This window comes from Myotis myotis, unplaced genomic scaffold (assembly GCF_014108235.1).
Source record: "Myotis myotis isolate mMyoMyo1 unplaced genomic scaffold, mMyoMyo1.p scaffold_m19_p_9, whole genome shotgun sequence".
Lineage (NCBI taxonomy): Eukaryota > Metazoa > Chordata > Mammalia > Chiroptera > Vespertilionidae > Myotis > Myotis myotis.
In genome coordinates this window covers 63,668,408-63,691,111 of record NW_023416401.1, presented here as the reverse complement: position 1 = coordinate 63,691,111, position 22,704 = coordinate 63,668,408, and the positions used below count along the sequence as shown (strand labels likewise).

The 22,704-nt window shown below is 37.8% G+C and overlaps 1 protein-coding gene across 10 annotated transcripts in view; it reads right to left on the bottom strand.

Moving 5' to 3' along the window:
• The window catches only part of PTPRA (protein tyrosine phosphatase receptor type A), a 138,084-nt gene that overhangs the window by 48,908 nt on the left and 66,472 nt on the right, over positions 1-22,704 (bottom strand). For 3 of the 10 annotated variants that reach the window (XM_036323325.1, XM_036323334.1, XM_036323329.1), the window contains exons 2-5: positions 18,071-18,159; positions 15,710-15,788; positions 14,673-14,999; positions 11,136-11,162 (exon numbers count right to left, since the gene is read on the bottom strand). In XM_036323325.1, the coding sequence (XP_036179218.1) occupies positions 11,136-11,162; positions 14,673-14,999; positions 15,710-15,788; positions 18,071-18,157 (520 nt within the window). In that variant the 5' untranslated portion in view covers positions 18,158-18,159. Of the gene's footprint in view, positions 1-11,135; positions 11,163-14,672; positions 15,000-15,709; positions 15,789-17,461; positions 17,580-18,070; positions 18,160-22,704 lie in introns of those variants that run through there. The other 7 variants (XM_036323326.1, XM_036323335.1, XM_036323330.1 and 4 more) reach the window with 4 other exon arrangements.

The following is a 22,704-nucleotide window of genomic DNA, read 5'->3' as shown; positions in this document are numbered from 1 at the left end:
TCATAGTAGGGGATTTTAACATTCTATTGACATAAATGGACTGTTTTTCCAGACAGAAAATCAATAAGGAAACAGTGGCCTTACATGATACTCTAAACCAGTGGTCGGCAAACTGCGGCTTTCGAGCCACATGCAGCTCTTTGGCCCCTTGAGTGTGGCTCTTCCACAAAATACCACGTGCGGGCGTGCACATACAGTGCGATTGGAACTTCGTGGCCCATGCGCAGAAGTCGGTATTTTGTGGAAGAGCCACACTCAAAGGGCCAAAGAGCTGCATGTGACTCACGAGCCGCAGTCTGCCGACCACTGCTCTAAACCAGTGGTTTTCAACCTTGGCTGCACATTAGAATCACCTGGGAATCTTTTTAAAATCCTGATTTCTGGGCCGAATCCTCCGGAAATTCTGTTTCTTTGTTACTAATGTTGTGGCCCCACCCCACAACAAAGAAACAGAATTTCTGGAGGATGAGGCCCAGAAATCAGGATTTTAAAAAGATTCCCAGGTGATTCTAATGAGCAGCCAAGGTTGAGAACCACTGCTCTAAACCAACTGGATTTAATTTACATTTCACCCCAAAGCAAAAGAATATACATTCTTTTCAGATGCACATGAAACGTTTTCCAGGATAGATCACATATTAGGATGCAAAAAAGTCTCAATAACTTTAAGAACAATAAAATCATATCAAGCACTGTAATGGTATAAAATTAGAAATCCATTACAAGAAAAAAACCTGAAAAACACAAACACATGAAGGCTAAATAATATTTTACTAAAAATGAATAGGTTAACAATGAGATCAAAGGAAAAATTTCAAGAAATACCTGAGACAAATGAAAATGAAAACACAAAATCTATAGGACACAGCGAAAGCAGTCCTAAAAGGTAAATTCACAGAATTACAGGTCTACCTCAAGAAACAAAAAATATCAAATAAACAATCATGCTATCTGATATCAAACTATTAGTATACTACAAGTCTATAGTAGTCAAAACAGCATAGTACTAGCTAAACCAAACAAAACCACCCTGGCCGGCTTGGCTTAGTAGATAGAGCGTCGGCCTTCGGACTGAAGGGTCCCGGGTTCGATTCCGGCCAAGGGCACATGCCTGGGTTGCGGGCTCGTTCCCCAGTGGGGGGTGTGCAGGAGGCAGCCAATCGGTGATTCTCTCTTATCATTGATGTTTCTATCCCTCTCTCCTTCTCCCTTCCTCTCTGAAATCAATAAAGAAATATATTTAAAAAAAAAACAAAAAACAAACAGACACATAAATCAATGGAACAGAATAAAGAGCCCAGAAATAAACGCACACCTATATGGTCAAGTGCTATTTGACAAAAGAGGCAAGAACATGCAATAGGGTAAAGACAGTGTATTCAATAAATAGTATTTGAAACAGTGGACAGATAACATGCAAAAAATGAAATGAGACCACTTTCCTGCATTATATAACAGATTAAAAACTTAAACGTAAGACTCAAAACCAAAAAATTCATAGAAGAAAACAAAGGTAGTAACATCTCTAACATTTTTCTTAGCAATGATTTTTTTCTGATATATCTCCTCACACAGGGAAACAAAACAAAACAAAAACAAACAAATGGGACTACATCAAACTGAAAAGATTTTCAGAGCAAAGGACACCATCAGTAAAACCATCAATAAACCATCTACCAAATGAGAGAAGATATTTGCTAGTGATAATCTATTAAGGAGTTAATATCCAAAATTTATAAAGAACTCATACAACTGACCACCAAAAAAAAAAACCCACACCAAACAATCCAATTCAAAAACGGGCTAAGAATCTGAATAGACACTTTTCCAAAAAGGACATACAGATGTTGCCTTGCCCATTTACAATAGCTCAGTGGATAGAGCATCGGCCTGTAGAATGAAGGGTCCCAGGTTCGATTCCGGTCAAGGGTACATGCCTAGGTTGTGGGTTCAATCCCCAGTGGGGGTCGTGCAGGAGGCAACCAATCAATGATTCTCTCGCATCATTGATCTCTCTCCCTCTCCCTTCCTCTCTGAAATCAATTAAAAAAAAAAAGACATACACATGTCTAATAGACATATAAAAAGATGCTCAATGTCACTAATCACCAGAGAAATGAAAATTCAAACCTCAATGAGATATCAACTCACACCTGTCAGAATGGCTATCATCAATAAATCAACAAACAATAAGTGTTGGCAAAAATGTGGAGAAAAGGGAACCCTCATGCACTGTTGGTGGGAATGTAGCCACTATGGAAACCAGTATGGAGGGTCCTCAAAAATATTAAAAATGAAACTGCCTTATGGCCCAGCAATTCCACTTTTGGGTATTTATCCAAAGAAATCCAAAACACTAATTCAAAAGAATATATGCACTCCTATGTTCATTGCTGTGTTACTTACATAGCCAAGATATGGAAGCAACCCAAATGCTCAATAGATGAGTGGATAAAAAAGTTGTGGTATATGTATACAATGGAATTTTACTCGGCCATAAAAAATAATGAAATCTTACCATTGTGATAGCATGGATGGACCTAGAGGATATTATGCTAAGTGAAATAAGTCAGTCAGAGAAAGAGGAATGATTTCACTTACATGTGAACAAAATCAAAACAGACTCATAGATAAGAGAACAGACTGATGGTTGTGTGTGTGTGGTTTGCAAGACTGGGTGATAAAGGTGAAGGAAAGGATTAAGAAGTACAAATTGGTAGTTAGAAAATAGTCCCAGGGAATATAGTTAAAAATAATATGATAACTATGTATAATGCCTGGTGGATACTGGAAATATTGGGGAGGCGGAAGCATTTTGTGAAGTATAAGATTGACTACTGTGCTCTATACCTGAAAATAATATTGAATGCAAACTGTAATTAAAAAAAATTAAAAAAAAACATCAGTAATTTAAAGAAAGAAAAGAATGGTAGGGAATTAGGGAGTGATGGGTAAGAAGGGGCAGATTCGGCTATTTTAGAGTAGTTTGGGAAGGCCTGAAGTGGTTATGAGGTCTATGTAATGTGAAGAAGTGAACTATGCAAATATTGGGCAAATATTTCTAGCACAGGGAACAGCAAGTACAATAGCTCTTAGGAGCTTGGCAGGTTCAAAAACAACACAAAATCCAGTTTTAGTAAAATGTTGCTGAAGAGGGAGGCAAGAGCCAGAAAACTTAGGACTTTGTAGGCCATTGTAGTGAGTGTGGATTTAATTCTGAATGTGATGAGAAACACTATCTGATTGGAGGGCTTTGAACATGGTAGAGAAATAATTGGATTTACATTCTTTTAAAAGTTCAGCTAGCTAAATGACTCATAAACAGCAGTTACAAAGTGGGAGATAATCCAGCGGAATATGGTCTTATGGATGCCAAAACAGTTTTTCAAGTAGAGAGTGATCAGTTCAATCTTATATTAGTGATAGATTAAGTAGGATGAAGATAGAGAAGTGAAACTGAATTTGACAAGATGGCAGCTATTGGTAAACTTTTCAAGATTGGTGAGGAAGACTAAATAGAGTGAAATAAAGAGGGAAAGAGGAGATAGTAAGATACCGATTCCTTATGTGAAGTGAGGACTTTTACCATAAAGCAGTGGTTCTCAACATTCCTAATGCCACGACCCTTTAATACAGTTCCTCATGTTGTGGTGGCCCCCAATTTCATTGTTACAAATTGAACATAATTAAAGCATAGTGATTAATCACAAAAACAATATGTAATTATTTCCGATGGTCTTAGGCGACCCCTGTGAAAGGGTCCTTCGACCCCCAAAGGAGCCTCGACCCACAGGTTGAGAACCGCTGCCATAAAGGAATACATGTGAGGAAGATATGGAGTGCAAAGTTTGTTTGTTTTTAAGAGATGGGAGATGACAATTTTCAACATACCCTGGTATGTGTCTCTCATCTTAAAATGAGCATTCAAACTGGCTGACTACTCTCTCCTCTTGGAAGAACTTTCCTCTTGGTTTCCACAACAAAGCACTCATCTGATTTTCCTTCTATCTCTTGGCTGCTCCATCACATTTTCTTTGCTAGTTGTTCCTCTTCCAACACGAGATCTTATAAATGCCTGATTTCCTCACAGCTCTGTCCTTGGAACTCTTCTCTATACTTTATGTAGTTGATCTGATCAGATAGCTGATGGTAAGCAGAAATGATATGCTAACAATCCCCACATTTGCATTGCTTGTTTAGACCTCTCTTCTGGGCCTATATGGCATCTCCACTTTAAATTTCACAGGCAATACAAACTTTCTGTCTAAAACATTTTTCTTTCCATTCAATAAGCTAGCTCTGCCATCCACCCTGTTAAAGTAAGAAATGTGGGCCATTGTAATGAATGTGGATGCTTTTCTTCTATATCCAACTCAGTGCAAGTAATATATTCTCAGGCTAAAATGAATGTCTCAAATTTGTTTGCCCTTTTTAAAAATTCTGCTGCCCTCACTATAGTCTCTATCTATCCTCTCTCATCTGGATCACAGCAAGCCTCTGCACCCTGCCAACCCATTCTACACAAAGCAGGCAGAGGGATCTCTAAGAAAGCAAATCAGATCACGTTCCTCTCATATGTAAAAACTTTGGATGGTTTCCCAAGCCTTTAGGCTAGAGCAATAGTTCTCAACCTTGGCTGCACATTAGAATCACCTGGGAATCTTTTTAAAATCCTGATTTCTGGGCCTCATCCTCTGGAAATTCTGTTTCTTTGTTACTAATGTTGTGACCCCACCCCATAACAAAGAAACAGAATTTCCGGAGGATGAGACCCAGAAATCAGGATTTTAAAGATTCCCAGGTGATTCTAATGTGTAGCCAAGGTTGAGAACCACTGCTTTAGAGGAAATCTAATATCCTTAACCTGGCCCATAAAACCTCCCCATTCGGTCTCTTCTTACTAGATCTCCCACCACTCTTTCCTTGCTCACTAAACTTCAGCCACTGGAGTCCTTCCATGCTGAGTTCATCCTTTCCTTAGGCCTGTCACATGTTGTTCCTTCATTCTGCTTTTACATAGCTTCCTTCCATTCTTTGCCAGGCCAACTCCTAGTCATCTAGTTCTCATTTTAAGTGTTATTCTCCCCAGAGAGATATTTTGTTTCCTAATACTAAATTAGGATCCTAAGTGTTTCTTATCTCTAAAATCAGTTACTCTGAAGATTAAATGAGATTATCCATGTAAAATTCTTGGCACAGTAACTGGCACACATTATGTACTCAGTCAATATTAGCTAGGATTTTCTTTATTATTCTCACAGAGCACTCTGTTATTTCCCTTGATATTACCTCTCACACTTTGTAATTATTTATTTATTTGAGTTCAGTGACTAATGAGTGTCCCTTCTTTACACCATAAATTCTACAAGGGCAAAGATTACATACCTACTTTGTTTCTCACGATATACCTTAAACCTAACACAAAATTTCACCCACAATTGGCAATAAACAAATACTGGACTATATATTGAGCGAGTGAATAAAAGAATTAATGGTTGATATATCACTAAGTATGTCTATTAAATGCCAATCACAGAGGGCTGTATATGGGGTATTAAAAGGGGGTAATTAGAGACATCTAGCTCAAGATGGTTCGCTGAATCACTAATTTTACTTCTTTCTATTCATCAGCTTTATGCTGATGGGATAAAATGAGTTTATTCCCTGTCCTTGGGTGTGACTGGCACAAATTAAAAAATAATAATTTTACTTATTTCTCTTCCCAAAAGTACACTGATATAATAGAATATAAACATACTAACGAACCAAAAGCATATTGGGAAGGCAGCAAGGGTGGCCTCAGTAGATCAAAACCTTTGAGGGGTTTTTGTAAGACAAAACAGATGGAATTGGACTGCTGAAGAGATCAATCAGAGCCCAAGAACCTTCCGTTGAAAGGCAAGTGCTAGTTCTACCAGTCTGGGCCTGGAAATACCCTAGAGTCAACCAGGACTGGGGATGAAAGTGAGCCTTGGGGTAGGAGGATGGCATTTAACCAAAGGCCTGCCAAAGCAGAGTCGGTACACCCACAAGCTGTGTAACAAGCTGTGGTGTCCCATCCTGACTCAGCTGGAAAAGCAGAGCACTATCCAGAGTGGGGGGAGAGGAAATTGTCACAGAGTGCTGATTGCTGCTGCTGCTTCTTTTTTAAATGCTGTATATATTTTAAACTTTTTATTATGGGAAACTTTCAAACTTACACAGGAGTAAAGTGAACACTAAAATAAATCACTATATACTTATCACTTCACTTCAACATTATCACTATTATGCCAGTTTTTTACATCTATACTAGGATCCTCTCAACCTCACACTAATAATTCTCTGTTGTGTGGGGCTGTCATGGGCATTGTAGGATGTTTAAGAACATCTCTGGCCTCTACCTAGTATTTGCCAGTAGCTAACCAATTGTGATGACCAATCATCACCTCTAGACAATACCAATTGTCCTCTGCGGGAAAACTGCCCAGAGTTGAGAACCATTGTTCCATATCCATTCCACTGGGTTATTTTAAAGCAAATCTGAGACGTATTACTGCAACTGTAATTACTTTAGTATGTATCACTAAGTGATAAGGATTCTTTTTTCTTTTCTTCTTTTTTTAATCCTCACCCGAGGATATTTTTTCCAATGATTTTTAGACAGAGTGGAAGGGAGGGAGAGAAGGGGGAGAGAGGGAGGGAGGGAGGAAGGGAGGGAGGGAGGAAGGGAGGAAGGGAGGAAGGGAGGAAGGGAGGAAGGTAGAGGGAGAGGAACTGAACCTCTAGTTTAGGATAGGTCCCTGTTTGTTCTCCTGAAGGGACACTTACTATGAGCACAATGCAGTCCACTCAGTGCTCCAGAACAAAGCTTAACCAGAGCCCTACAGGTGACCTTCACAAAAATCAAGGAGAGCAATCGTAATCCTGGGAAGAAGACGTGATACAAAAAATAGAATAACTCTTTAAAAATAGCCCGGTTGATGTGGCTCAGTAGTTGAGTGTCGACCTATCAACTAGGACAGTGGTTCTCAACCTTCCTAATGTCACCACCCTTTAATACAGTTCCTCATGTTGTGGTGACCCCCAATTTCATTGTTACAAATTGAACATAATTAAAGCATAGTGATTAATCACAAAACAATATGTAATTATATATGTGTTTTCCGATGGTCTTAGGCCACCCCTGTGAAAGGGTCGTTCGACCCTCAAAGGGGTCTCGACCCACAGGTTGAGAACCGCTGAACTAGGAGGTCACGGTTTGATTCCCAGTCGGGGCACATGCTCCGGTTGTGGGCTTGATCCCTAGAGTGGGGCGTGTGGAGGGCAGCTGATCAATGACTCTCTTTCATTACTGTTGTTTCTGTCTCCCTCTCCCTTCCTCTCTGAAATCAATAAAAATATATTTAAAATATATATGTGGCAATTTGTGCAAGAGGGCACTGTTAATTTTTTAAAAGCCACTATAAAACAAGGAGCAATTTCACACCAGCCAGGGTGGCTACTATAAAAAAATCCCAGAAAATACTAAGTGTTGGCCAGGTTGTGGTGAAACTGGAATTCTTATGCACTGTTGGTAGGCATGTAAAATGATACAGCTGCTGTGGAAAACACAAAAAAACTTAAAATAAAATTACCAAATGATCCAGCAATTCTACTTCTGGGTACATGCCCCAAAGTCTTGAAAGCAGGATCATGAAGAGATATTTGGACACCCATATTCATAAGAAGCATTAGTCACAACAGCTAGAATGTAGAAGCAACCAATTTTCCATTGATTGATAAATAAGAAAATGTGGTATACACATACAATGGAATATTTTCAGCTTTAAAAAGAAATTCTGACACATACTACAAAATGGATGAACCTTGAGGACATTATGCTAAATAAAAAATAAGCCAGTCACAAAAAAAGAAATACTACATGATTCCACTTATATGAGGTACCTAAAGTGGTCGAATTCAGAGAGAAAGCAGAATGGTAGTTGCCAGGAGCTGGAGGGAGGGAAAACTGGGAAATTATTGTTTATTAAGTCTGGAGTTCAAATTTTACAAGATGAAAGGGTTATGGAGATGGATGGTGGTGATGGCTGCACAACAATGTCAATGAACTCAATGCTAGAATTGGATTTACTAGTATGCATTACTATATTACACTAATCATCCAAATTAACACCAGTAAAAATACTTTGAAAGAAAAACTGGTAACAAAAGAACAAATATTGTATGATTCCACTTAAATTAGGTACCTAGAATAGTGAAATTCATAGACAGAAAAAGAATGGACTAGGGGAAGGAGAAATGGGGAGTTAGTGTTTAATGGGTTACAGAGTTTCAGTTTGTGATAATAATATAGTTCTGGAGATGGGTGATTGGTGATGGTTGCACAACAACGTAAATGTACTTAATATCACTAAACTGTACAGTTAAAATGGCAAATTTTATATTATATATATTTTACAATTAGGACAAAAGCTGATTCTACCAATATATTCCAAAATAATTTGGAATACATTTTAAAAATAATGTATTTGAGAAAAATAACCAGTTTCTTGGACTTCAAAGAAAGAAAGTAAGGCTGCCTGCCTCCCTTCCTCTTTTTATTCCTTCCTGCTTTGATAATTAAAACACCAGCCATTGCTGTTCAAAGCACCACAAGGGCCAGTATATAAAACTTATAACCCTTAGTTCATCTGTATAGAAATATTTTGCTCAGCAAACCCTTTATAATTTATAACAAGCATTTCAAAACAACTGCCTCATTTCTCAAAAAACAAATATTTGCCTTTAAAATTAGAACATGACATAAAAATTTACAGCAATACCACAAAAGATCTGCTCTGGTAAAATCATCTTTACATATAGGGCTTTAGAGACTGCTGAGAATATGTACTGGTATGCCTCTTCAATTTCCTGTTTGGCCAAAGACAATATACAAAATTATTATTTTTTAATATTTTTATTGATTTTTTTAGAGAGAGAAAAAAGGAGAGGGAGAGAGAGAAACACTGATGTGAGAGCGCAACATCAATCAGTGGCCTCCTGCATGCCCCCCGATAGGGATCGAGCCTGAAACCCCCACACATGCCCTGACTGGGAATTGAACCAGCGACCTTTCAGTGCAAGGGACGATGCCCAACAAACTGAACCACCAGCTAGAGCCAAAATTATTTTTTAACTTAAAAAGATTTAATAGAAGCATCGAACAGACTGTCCAACCTATGAGGGAAGGCGGGGTATGGGGGGGGGGGGTAAAAGATTAACCAAAGGACTTGTATGCATGCATATGAGCATAACCAATGGACACAGACAGTAGGGGGGGGGGGGGTGAGAGCATGTACTGGGGGTGGGAGCATCCGGGGAGAGGTCAATGGGAAAAAAAGGAGACTCATGTAATACTTTAAACAAAAAGAATTTAAATTTAAAAAAATTATATTAGTATTTCATAATTAGCAATAATCTTGATAATTAAGGTAATTTTGTTTCTTTAAAAAAAATTTTTTTAATTGATTTCAGAGAGGAAGGCTCGAGAGGGAGGGAGAGATAGAAACATCAATGATGAAAGAGAATCAATGATTGGCTGTCGCCTGCACACCCCACACTGGGGATCCAGCCTGCAACCCAGGCATGTGCCCTTGGCTGGAATTGAATCTGGGACCCTTCAATCCACAGGCCGATGCTCTATCCACTGATCCAAACTGGCTAGGGCTAATTTTGTTTCTTTTTTTTTTTTTTTTTTTTTTTTTTAAAATATATTTTATTGATTTTTCACAGAGAGGAAGGGAGAGAGATAGAGAGTTAGAAACATCGATGAGAGAGAAACATCGATCAGCCGCCTCCTGCACATCTCCTACTGGGGATGTGCCCGCAACCCAGGTACATGCCCTTGACCGGAATCGAACCTGGGACCCTTCAGTCCGCAGGCCGACGCTCTATCCACTGAGCCAAACCGGTCTCGGCAATTTTGTTTCTTTTTAATCATAATATTGAAACTACTCAAATCCATATTAGTTAGCTAGGTAAAACAGGGATATATCTGAGGGAAGAGAAAGGCTGAATATTAAGAAAATATACATTAAGTAGAAGGAATCACACATCTTATGTTTAATCTTGAAGTCTACCACTTTGTCTTTTGACTTTCTTGTAAGATTGGTTAAAAGACCAGTTTTATGGAGAAAATATATTTGCAACATAAATCTATAAACTTCTTCATTTAATAGTTAGAATCAGGTAAGAGGATGTGAATAGCCAGGATACTGCATTAACTGAATCTAGTTCCTAAGTTTAGGAAAGCAAGAGCTGCAAAATTGAGGAAACTCTGTACACAGTATGGTAACATCTCACTATTCCTCACCAAATACAGTGGCAGATGGATAACACATAAAAGGTTGGAGTACCTACTTTTCTGATTCAAATGCTCCCTACTTAGCGGACTTCATAAGCCTTCAAATGTTCCATTACATAATTAATGCAGGAAAAATTGTGCACAGTTAAATAATGGAATCAGAAAAAAATACCTCAAAAAGTCTGATTTAATAGGAAATTCATGATGAGAAAGATTGCTTCACAGATTAACATTTTCCAAACTCAAATGCAATTTTCATTTCTTAGGCTGTTGGATGATTTCTTTCTCTTATGTTCTTTATAGCTTTATTGTTGTCCTAAGTAAAACATGCCATTTCTACAGGTGTGTACCACATATTCTGCTCTCTGGTGATCAGGGATTTGGCAGTACTGCTCAGACCATCGACACAGCTTCTCCAGTCATAGGGACTTTACACTAAAGGGCTGAAATCCATATAAAGTGATAAAGGGTTGACATTTTGTTGACTAGGGAAAAACAACACAAAGGCGGTATTTTAAAGGTAACTATGGCCTAATATCACCAAAGGGTAATATTAACAAGGTGACATGATCAAGTAAGATATAGTTGTTTCATTACTTGTTAAAACGCATCATAGCTATTAGAATCTGTAATCTACATTTAAAAAAACATGAGTACTTGTCCCTGTTACTCTTTCCTATGAGGTTAATATGAAAACAACTTTAGGGAAAGTAAACACATAACAGTCACAAATGCACAAGGTTACTACAGACTGAGGAAAGGAAACATTACAAATATTATAAAAGGGTCAGACATAGGGTGAGTGGCTCACCTCTTCTGTCCTTCGTGTCAGAATTACCTGTGTTACAAGTGAAAAATAGAAACATTCATTCAAATTAAAACATTACTATTCAACCTAAGGTAAGACAAAATAAACTCTAGGAATACAGATACATTCACCTTATATATATTGGAGCTAGAATGAGGCAACCTCCAACACCTGTGAAAGGAGATTTCCCAGATTCACTTAACTTTTAATCAGTGGTTTGTCCTTCTCTGTGAGTCTAAAAACAATGCAGCATCAATACTCATAAAACGTACAAGAATATAGCCCTAGCTGGGTTTGGTCAGTGGTTAGAGCATCAGCCTGCGGACCGAAGGGTCTCGGATTCCATTCCTGGTCAAGGGCACATACCTGGGTGGTGGGTTCCCTCCTCATCCCTGTTTGGGGCACATGCGGGAGGCAATCAGTCGATGTGTCTCTCTCACATTAATGTTTCTCTTTCTTTGTTTCTCCCCCTCCCTCCCACTCTGTCTAAAAATCAATGGAAAAATATCCTCGGGTTAGAATTAACACAAACAAACAAACAATCAGTCTTGTGGCAAAATCTACCAACGCTCTCCCAATATCAATCTCTTGTCTTTGGTACAGAACCCAATTTTTTTTTAAAAAAATCCTCATCTGAGGACATGCTGAGAGAGAGAGAGAGAGAGAGAGAGAGAGAGAGAGAGAGAGAGAGAGAGAAAGAGAAAGATCAATATGAAAGAGAACCATCAATCAGCTGCCTTCCATAGGTGCCGCAATGGGAGATCGAACCCATAACCTAGGTATGTGCCCTGACTGGGAATCAAACAGGCAACCTTTCAGTGAACAGGGCGAGGTTCAAACAACTGAACCATTCCAGCCTGGCCAGAACCCATTTTTGTTTTGTTGTTTTCTTCAGCTGAGCACAAAGCTACCTAGCTAAAAACTACATTTCTGAGACTCCTTTGTGCTAGGTGTAGTCATATAAGGAATTCAGCCAGTGGGATGTGTGTGAAACTGATGAAGGCAATATCTGGTCACATCGCTTGCAAAAAAATTTGTGTTCCCACTGCCTCTGTTTATCCTTTACAGGGGCTGAAACCAGAACCCAATAATGAGAGCCATCTTTAACCAAACAAATGAGGGAAATTTTGTTGTGATGACAGGGCCACAAGAATACAGGAACTTGGTCCTAGGTGAGGAAGCGAAGTCCTCTATCTACCTCTAGAATGTGACAGGGGCCTTAACCGGTTTGGCTCAGTGGCTAGAGCATTGACCTGCGGACTGAAGTGTCCCGGGTTTGATTCTGGTCAAGGGCATATGCCCAGGTTTCGGGCTGGATCCCCATTAGAGGGCGTGCAGGTGGCAGCTGATCAATGAGTCTCTCTCATCATTGATGTTTCTATCTCTTTCTTCCTCTCCCTTCCTCTCTGAAATCAATAAAAATATATTTTTTAAAAAATAGAATGTGATAGGGGAAAGATACTTTTGTCTTAATTTAAGTCACTTAATTTTGCTGTGCCTTTGTCAAAGTAGTTTAGACTGCACCCTAACTTATACAACTAGTTACAAGAACCCTTATAGGATATGGTTAAAGCTATACTCATAAAAAAAAATTCACAGCATTAAATATATTAAGCATTCAATTCAGGAAGACAGAAAAGGTACAAAATAAATCTAAGAAAAGTGGAAAAAAGAATAAGAATAAAAAAGAAATTAATAAAAAGTGAGAAAGACAGAACTAATAAATACATAATAGCAGGTTCTTTGGAAGAAAAAAAACAATGAGTCATGAAACAGATAAATGGTTAGCCAATCTAAGCAAGAAAAAAACCATAAATATATAAAATAAATATTCATAGCTATATAAAAAATTGATCTTAAAAGATGGCTTTTCCTCAAATCCCATTCAAATAATTTTGAAAACATTAATGAAAAACATAGTTTTCTAGGTAAACTTCAATTCTTTCAATGAAGCAAAACAAAATACTAACAACTAATGTAGCACAAATACAAAGGAAACACACAGACCAATTTTATTTGGAAATAACTTACGAATATCAATGGAGAAAATCCCAAATAAAATAATTATCAAACACATTACAACAATTCATTGAAGAAAAATACAACACAACCAAATACAGTTGTTTTTGTAGGAATGTAAAGAGTTCAAAAATAGAAAATCTGTTAATATGATTCATCATAGCATGATAAAAAAAAGAAAATCATATAGATCTTGCTCATTAATGTTGAACAGGTAATCGGCAAAATTTAACACCCATTTGTGACATAAGTGCTCTTTGAAACAGGAATAAAATGACACATCCTGAATATGATAAATTTTTAATAAAAAAATTTTCTAAATTGCTAATAATAGTTTCTGCAATGCAGAAAAGCTAGATGACCGACTAGGGGGCAGTATTTGTAGTTTTATCACAGGTAAACAAAGGGCTCATTTCCCTAATATTAAAAAGCTTCAATAAATGAGTCAGAAAGGCCATGTTTAATGGAAAATCACAGAGAGCATCCTTCTTAGAGTCAGTACAAGACAAGGCTGCCTGCTTTTGTTTTCTAACTTTGTTCTGGAGGTATTTGCCAAGTTTTTGTTCTGTTTTGTTAATCCTCACATGAAGATATTTTTTCCATTGCTTTTCAGAGAGTGGGGGGATAGAGAGATATGAGGCCCAACCAACTGAGCCACACTGGCCAAGGCTCGGTATAGCTTTAATTTGCATTTCACTGAGTGAGGTTTTTCAAAGGATCATTTATATTTCCTTTTCTGAGAACTTTCTGTTGATATACTTTGCCTAGGCTGGGCTGAAGCCCTGAACAAACTGACACTGCAATTCAACTGTTTCTCTGAGATCATCTCTAACTCCACCCCTGGACACAGGTCTCCCACTCCATATCTAACTGCCTAGGCCATCCAGACCCATTTTACTTCCCATGGTCTCCACAGATTCCTTTCTTTTCAGGGATAATACTATTACTTACCTCTGTATACCTGCATCTTCAGTCTCTTGCATAATCATTTATTTTTTAAAAAATCTATTTTATTGATTTTTTACAGAGAGGAAAGGAGAGGATAGTTAGAAACATCAATGAGAGAGAAACATTGATCAGCTGCCTCCTGCACATCTCCCACTGAGGATGTGCCTGCAACCAAAGTACATGCCCTTGACTGGAATCGAACCTGGGACCTTTCAGTCCACAGGCCGACGCTCTATCCACTGAGCCAAACTGGTTAGGGCTCTTGCATAATCATTTAGCTCCCCTCTTTCTCTTATATTTTCAACATTCTTCTCTGCCTTTGAACATGATTAAACCTCGCCAATCTAACCAGGAACCCATGCAAAGCAGGACATCATCCAGAATCTTTCTTCTTTCCTCTTAACCCTATATTAATCAGACATCACTGAGCGTTCCCTATATCTAGATTTCATTACTTTGTTTGGGCAATTTTACTTATTTCAAGAAATTTTATGCCTAGAAAACACACAAAAAAATAATAAAGGGTGAATAAACTCAAATAGCAAAAGAAAGAATAGAAACCATCTCTAGTACCTGAAGGAGGGAAAGTTTCTGGAGTGGTTGCTGCAGTGCTGGAATTTCCTTCCGAAGATTCTGTTCTGACATCTGTGAACGGGTTATCTGGAAGCCATGTTCCATTTGGCGAAATTGTAGTAACTACAAAATTGGTGCTTGCTATTCTTGTGGTCCCATTCTCAGAATCTGAAGTATTGACAGTGGTTACATAGGTGGGTCCCAGAGTTAGATTTGGGCTGAAAGTTGGTGTCACAGGAAAAGTTACTGAAGAAGTAGGATTTGAAGTTTTGATCTCTTCTTTTACTGACTCTGCTACCAATGCTTCATTAGATCTTGTAGGTGAAGCTATAAACATCAAGAAAATAAGGAAACATCACAGGAAGAATGTGATAGCTTAAAAATTACAAAGCACAAAGTATCAAGTCTTAATAAGCTCTCAAACACTTGGACACCAAAGAGTGAATAAAATAAACAAGAGTGTGGGCACATTTATCTAGTGCTGGACCCTTTCTACTAACCCAAAAGACTACTAGTCCAAGGGAGGAAGAAACTGGATTCTTTACTTAGTTCCTCAGAATTAATATATAGGGTCTTAAATAACAAATTTTTTTAAAATATATTTTATTGATTTTTTATAGAGAGGAAGGGAGAGAGATAGAGAGTTAGAAACATCGATGAGAGAGAAACATCGATCAGCTGCCTCCCGCACATCTCCTACTGGGGATATGCCCGCAACCCAGGTACATGCCCTTGACCGGAATCGAACCTGGGACCTTTCAGTCCGCAGGCCGACGCTCTATCCACTGAGCCAAACCGGTCACGGCAACAAAATTTTTTTTGTACTTTTCAGGAATGAATACATTACCTTTTTATTTACTTAAAGAAGTATGTATATGGTATATGTCATAGTATGTAGTATGGTGTATACCACAATGATGAGCATTCACTAGGACTCATAGAGATTTCTGAAAACATTTATTTTACCATTACTTTTAAGTAAAACTTTAATATTTTTTTAAAGTAAAATATTACAGCCTTATTAAATGACAATTTACCTGTGGTTGCATTGTTGGCACTGACATGTATCAGACTACTGACAAGCAGAGTAAGAATGATCCAGGAATCCATGCTGACCTGGAAAAGAGAGAGCCATGTTAAATAAAATTCTATATTATTGTAACTATGTCCAAATACTCACCAAAGGAGTATTTTGGGTAAAATCTTCCCAGCTATTAAAATGTGCACACAGGACCAATAATTTTTTAGGAGTCTGATATGTACATTTCCCCAGGAATCCAACTACTTCATTGAATCTTTATAGACATATAAATAAGACTTAATAAGAACAAACTTTTTTGAGCAGTGATTCTCAACTTTAGTTGCACTTTAGAATTACCCCAAAGAACTTTAAAAAATCCCCATGTCAGACTGCATCTCTGGGGGTGAGAGCTAGGTAGCTGTCCTTTTAAAAGGTGATTGCTATGTGCAGTTTTAGCATCTTCAGAATGAGAAATATGAAAATGGTAGGTTGACTGCATAGTGCCCTTCGAAGCAGACATTATACAGCTGTCCTCAACCTTAATTCCACCTCAAACCATATCAAAGGGCTGTGGCACATTTCCACAACTAATAGTGGCTCATTCATCTATTCAGATTTCTATGCCCTACACTGAGGGAAACAACTGCAGAGCAATAGTCATAGGTCTTATCTTCATGGGCCTCATGCCTAGAGAGTAATTCAGTATGGTAGTGCCTCTCCAGAGGAAAGGTAGGGACGTGCAGATGGTTAATATATATCCCAGGAGTTGCCTCTGGTACCAGCAACCATGCCTAACAGGGAAGTGGGTCCAGCAAGTAGCCTTTCCAAGGTGTGGCCATACAAGATTTGACCATATTCCCATTCTTCCCATCTGACCATAATCCAAAACTGGAAAAACATACAATTCCCTCCATAGGATTAGGAAACAGGTTGGAAGGCTGATTATTGTATATGTATATGTATATGTGTCTATTCTTGATAAATCAATATGAAATGGTTTTTTGGGAAAATATGTATTTGGGGAGAGGGGGTCAGACCATTGCCTCATTCCATAGACCAAAATAAAATTCAGTTGAAGAATTAAATGTTTGCATGTACATTTTAAAAGGGAATAAATATTTATGTGAGTTCAGAATGAGGAAGAAAAACATGAAGGCAACATAAGAAAACACCAAGGTTAAAAATGGGAAACCTAACAATAGAAAAAAACAAATGATTCTAAATATAAAAGAAATCAATTAAAAATAACGTGCATTGAAAGGAAGACTTAATATTGCCAGTTCTTTCAATTTTGGTCTATAGATTTAATACAATCTCAATCTCCTAGCAAGTTGTTTTATAGATACTGACCAGCTTATTCTAAAGTTTATAATAGAGAAAGGCAAAAAACTGAGAATAGTCAACTCAGTACCAAAGAACAATGCTAGAGAACTAACACTATCCGACTTCAACACTTACTACAAAGCAATAGTAATCAAGACAGTGTGGTCTGGTGAAAGAATATACAAATAGGAGAGTGGAACAGAAGAGAGAGCCAAAATACAGACCAACATAAATATAGTCAACTGAGCTTTGACAAAGGAGCAAAAGCAATACAATGGAGCAATAAACTGTGCTAGAACAAATGGTCATACAATGTCAAAAAGTAACAAATCTAGACACAGACCATACACTCTTCACAAAAAATAATTCAAAATTGATCATAGACCTAAATATAAACGTAAAACTACAAAACCTAGAAGATAACATAAGAGAAAATCTACATGACCTTGGGTATGGTGATGACTTTGTAGATATCACACCAAGGACATGATCCATGAAAGAAATAATCAATCAGCTATACTTCATTAAAATTTAAAACTTCTGGTCTGCAAAAGGCAATGTCAAGAGAATGAGAAGCCATAGATAAGGAGAAAATATTTGCAAAAGACACATCTCCTAAGGATTGTTACCCAAAATATACAAAGAACTCTTAAAACTCAATAAGAAAACTATTAACGCAATTTTAAAAATGGTCAAGCCCTGGTCGGTGTGGCTCAGTTGATTGAGCGTCATCCCATACACCCAAAGGTTGCTGGTTTGATTCCCAATCAAGGCACATGCCTGGGTTGCAGGCTCAGTCCCCAGGGGAGGGCATGCAGGGGCAGCCAATCAATGTGTTTCTCTCTCTCAGGAATGTTTGTTTTTCTCTCTCTCCTTTTCCCTTCCTCTCTCTCTCTGTAAAATCAATAAAAACATATATTTTAAAAAATAGTCAAAAGGCTTGAACAGACATCTCATCAAGGAAGATTTACAGATGGCAAGTAAGCATATGAAAAGATGTTCAGCAACATATGTCATTAGGAAATTACAAATTAAAACATGAGATACCACTCACCACACACCTATCAGAATGGCCAAGATCCAAAACACCGACAACACCAAATCCTGGTGAGGATGTGGAGCAACAGGAACTCTCATTCATTGCTAGTGAAAATGCAAAGTGATACACACACTTTGGAAGACAGTTTGGTGGTTTCTTATAAAAACTAAGCATATTCTTACCATAAGGAGAATCCTTAAATGCATGTATTACCAAGTGAAAGAAACCAATCTGAAAAAGCTACATATTGTATAATACTCTTGAGAAGGCAAAACTATGGAGATACTAAAAAGATTAGTGGTTGTAGAGTTAGGAAAGAGAAAGAGAATGAATACATGGAACACAGGACTTTAAGGGCAGTCAAACTATTCTATATGATGATATAATTGGGGATAGATATCATTATACAGTTGCCACAACCCATAGAATGTATGTACAAAGCCAGAAGTGAACCTTAATGTAAACTATGGACTTTGGGTGATAATGATGTGTCAAAATGTAGGTTCAACAAGGATCACTGTGGTAGATGTCAATAGTGGGGGAGGTTGTGCATATTTAGGGAAGGGAGTATTTGGGAGCTCTATAATTTCTACTCCATTTTGCTGTGAACCTAAAACTAATCTAAAAAGTCTTTTTTTTTTTTAAGAAATAAACTGGGGAAATTTTCATAAATAAGAGAAAGATTAAAACAAGAACTCATATACCAATACGAAAAACATTAAAACCCCAACTTTGAAAAACCTGGAGAACCTAACCAGGTAATTTACAGAAGAGAAAAACAAACAACTAAGAAAATACATGAAAAGTGCTGACCATCCCCACTAATCAAAGGAATATGAGATAACATTTTTATTTTCCAAATCAGAAAAGATCAATCATTTGAAATATTTAATGCTGGTATAAGGGTCCACAAGAAGCCTTCCCAAAATGTGCCACTTTAGCATGTGAATTATTTTGAGCTGAAGGCAATCAAGACCCTGCAAGCACACCAGACTTTAAATTAGGGGCCTTGCCCATAATAAGAGTTGTCACCAGAAAAAAAATGTTTTGACCCATCTATATGGCAGGGCAAACTACTAATTACTGAACATCTACTCTCCTTATCATTTTGCAATAACCTTCCTCCCCTCTGAAACCTCAAGGTACCTTACCTCATCCTTAGCTCAGGATATCATTTATTTAAATTTCTCTTTCTGTCTTTGAACCTCTCACGTGAGGTCTCTGACTCTCTCATGTACTAGTAAGTGAATTTCCCATGCATACACATGTAATTAAATTAGGTCATTTTCTCTTATTAATCTTTATCAGGTGAATTTAGTTATTAGACCAGCAGAAAGAACCTGGGTTAGAGGACAGTTTCTTCCTCCCTCACACTCGCAAGAGTCACAGAAAAGAACACAAATAGTGGTGGGAATGCCAACTAGCCTAAACTAACAAATTTCTTTCCAGTAAGATTACACAAGAATCTTAAAGATATTCATATTGTTTTCTAACCCATTTTCAAGGTTCTATTCTAAAGTGAATATAAATAAACTATAACTCAGACTAAAATGATTTAGAGAGTCCAGCCAGCTTGGCTCAGTGGTTGAGCGTTGACCTATGAGCCAAGTGGTTGCAGTTCAATTCCCAGTCAGGGCATATGCCTGGATTGCAGGCTTGATTCCCAGTGTTGGGTGTGCCGGAGGCAGCCAGTCAATGATTCTCCCTCATCACTGATGTTTCTATCTCTCTCTCCTTCTCTCTTCCTCTCTGCAATCAATAAGTAAATAAATATATTTTAAAATGATATAGAGATAGTCATTAAGTGGAAAAGAACAATCCAAATACCCACTAGGGAAAACAGGAAAAAGATGAAATAAGTATTATGTTGTTATTCAAGATGATATATTATTATGATTCAAAATGCTGCATTCAAAGAGTATAAGAAAGTGGAACAAACCATTTATTTTTCTTAAATCCTCATCCAAGGATATGTTTTTATTAATTTTTTCAAGAGAGAGAGAAAGCAAAAAAACATTGACTGGTTTCCTCTGGTACCACCCCGACCAGAATTCAAACACCCAACCTAGGCATGTGCCCTGAACAGGAATCAAACCAGCAACCTTCTGGTGTACGGGATGATGTTCCAACCAACTGGACCAACCGGCCAAGGCAAGCCCTTCATTAAAAAAAAAAAAAAAAAGGTAGTGGGGGGGGGGGGCCCAGCCCTGGTTAGTGTGGTTCAGTGGTTGGAGCGTCAGCCCGTGAACCGAAGGGTCTCAGGTTCTGGTCAACCCACATACCTGGGTTGCAGATTCAATCCCCAGCCCCAGTCAGGGCATATGCAGGAGGCAATCAATCAATGTGTCTCTCTCACATTGGTGTTTTTCTCTCTATCTCCCTCCCTCCCTTCTACTTTCTCTAGAAATCAATGGAAAAAATATCTTTGGGTGAAGATTAACCAAAATTTAAAAAGCCAGATCAAGACTGAATATACCATATGATCTCAACTAAATTTATAAATGTATATGCATGAAAGATTAGAAGGAAAAATCTATAAAAATTTTGGCATAGTACTTTATGATTTTTATTTTCTTTATATTGTACTTTTTATTTTCTAAATTTTAAAAATAAAAAGCATGTTATTTTTATAAATAAAAATAATCAATACAATTAAGTTAAAAAATAAATTTCACTACAGTCTGAATATAAGGAACAAAACTAAAAGAAGGAAAACTGCACAAGGAAGGCATACCTCAAGTAAAAGAATGCCAGGGAAAAGAACAAACGCATAGATGGCAGGTTGGAGAAGATTTGTATGCATAAAGTTGGGGCTGAGAGAGATGTCAGTTTAAGAAGACCCGTGTCACCCTAACCGGTTTGGCTCAGTGGATAGAGCGTCAGCCTGCGGACTCAAGGGTCCCAGGTTCAATTCCAGCCTTGGTTACGGGCACATCCCCAGTGGGGAGTGTACAGGAGGCAGCTGATCAATGTTTCTCTCTCATCGATGTTTCTAGCTCTCTATCCCTTCTCCCTTCCTCTCTGTAAAAAATCAATAAAATTATATATATTGATTTAGAGAGTCCAGCCAGCTTGGACTATATATATATATATATATATATATATATATATATATATATATATATATATATAAAAGAAGACCCATGTCACTAAACCATAATTAGGAAAACCACAGTGAAGGCCTAATTCTTCTCAGAGGATATAAAGACCCTCATGCTAATTCCCGTGACTTCCTGATCTCCAGACTAAACTGCAACCACACCTACGCTTACTTCCCCTCCTCTAATCACCATGTCTTCTATCCAAGCATCCTAGAGCTGCATGTCGGGATGTAGGGTTGAAGTTTCCTCATTCTTTATGGATGCTATTGCAAACCGTTTTTCCTGGAGCCTGCTCTAACAGTCCCTGTTCCTGAGGACTTTTTTGCCTAATGATTGCTGGCACTCCTCTGTTACTGAAATGTGGTTCACAGTTTTCTTTCCATCCCTAAGTCCTGATAATCTCCTAGAAAGCTGTTCAACATCCTCACAGACATCAGTCACTACAACTCACATCTGGGCCAGCCTCTGAGTTCCTTGATTTCCTCAATTCCAACCTATACCTCTACTCTACTTGGGCCCTATGACAATGGCTCATTCTAGGCTCTATCACCACCAAGAAAAGCTCTCATCCCACTCTCCACCACACTCCTTTATCCCTGCAGTTCTCTCGCTATTACTTCTACTACAAACTGTTCTCTGACCTCACCAGGCTTTTGGTTCCTTCAGCTCCTCTCTAATTTTATTTCCAATATCTCTGTCCTGTCTTTATTTTCCTCTCTACATAATCAAGAATTTGTGTCAGTTCAATCACTTCCCTGCTAATATCCTAAGTTCTGTTGCTACATTGTTCCATTACATATAGATGAGGGAACCCCCTCACCCAAACCCAATCCTGAACTAATCTTACACTTGTACTGCAAAATGCTGCTTAAGAAAACCAAACAATCCATAAAGTTTATATCACTATTTCTGCCTCAGTGGAACTCTGAAAATCTGCAATCTTTCTGTATTTCCCTATTCAGTTTTCTCACCAATTCTCCATAGCAGTGATTTCAAAGAAGCTCTTCTTATCTCCAACCATCTCCTCCTATACCCTTGGCTATTGGCCTTGCCTTCGCTTCAAAGAAAATAGAAGCCATGGGATATCCTTAATTCTCATCACCATATTTACAAATTTCCTCCTCTGCAGTTCTTTCCAAGAACCTCAGTTCATTGGGAACCTTACCCTCTACTACCATCTCCTAGATTTAATTCCTCCCTTTCATAACAGCATTTAAATACAAGAATTTATCAAATAATAATAACTCCTTTGAATTTGCATCAATCCTCCAGCTAGCATTCCCCCTACTACACTTTACAGCCAAATTTCTAGAAAGAGTTGTGTACACGGCAATCTGATCTCTTTTATCACCATTCCACTAAAACTACCTCCATATTTTAAAGACTGAGCTCGTTTACAATATTCCAATTCATTCATAAAGGACTAATTTCCCTAATATATAAAGGGCTCCTACAGATTAGATTAATAAAAAGGGGACCAAAAACCCCCAAAATGGGCAAAAGACATGAGAAAGACAATTCACAGAAAATGAAAAATCTCTCTTAAAT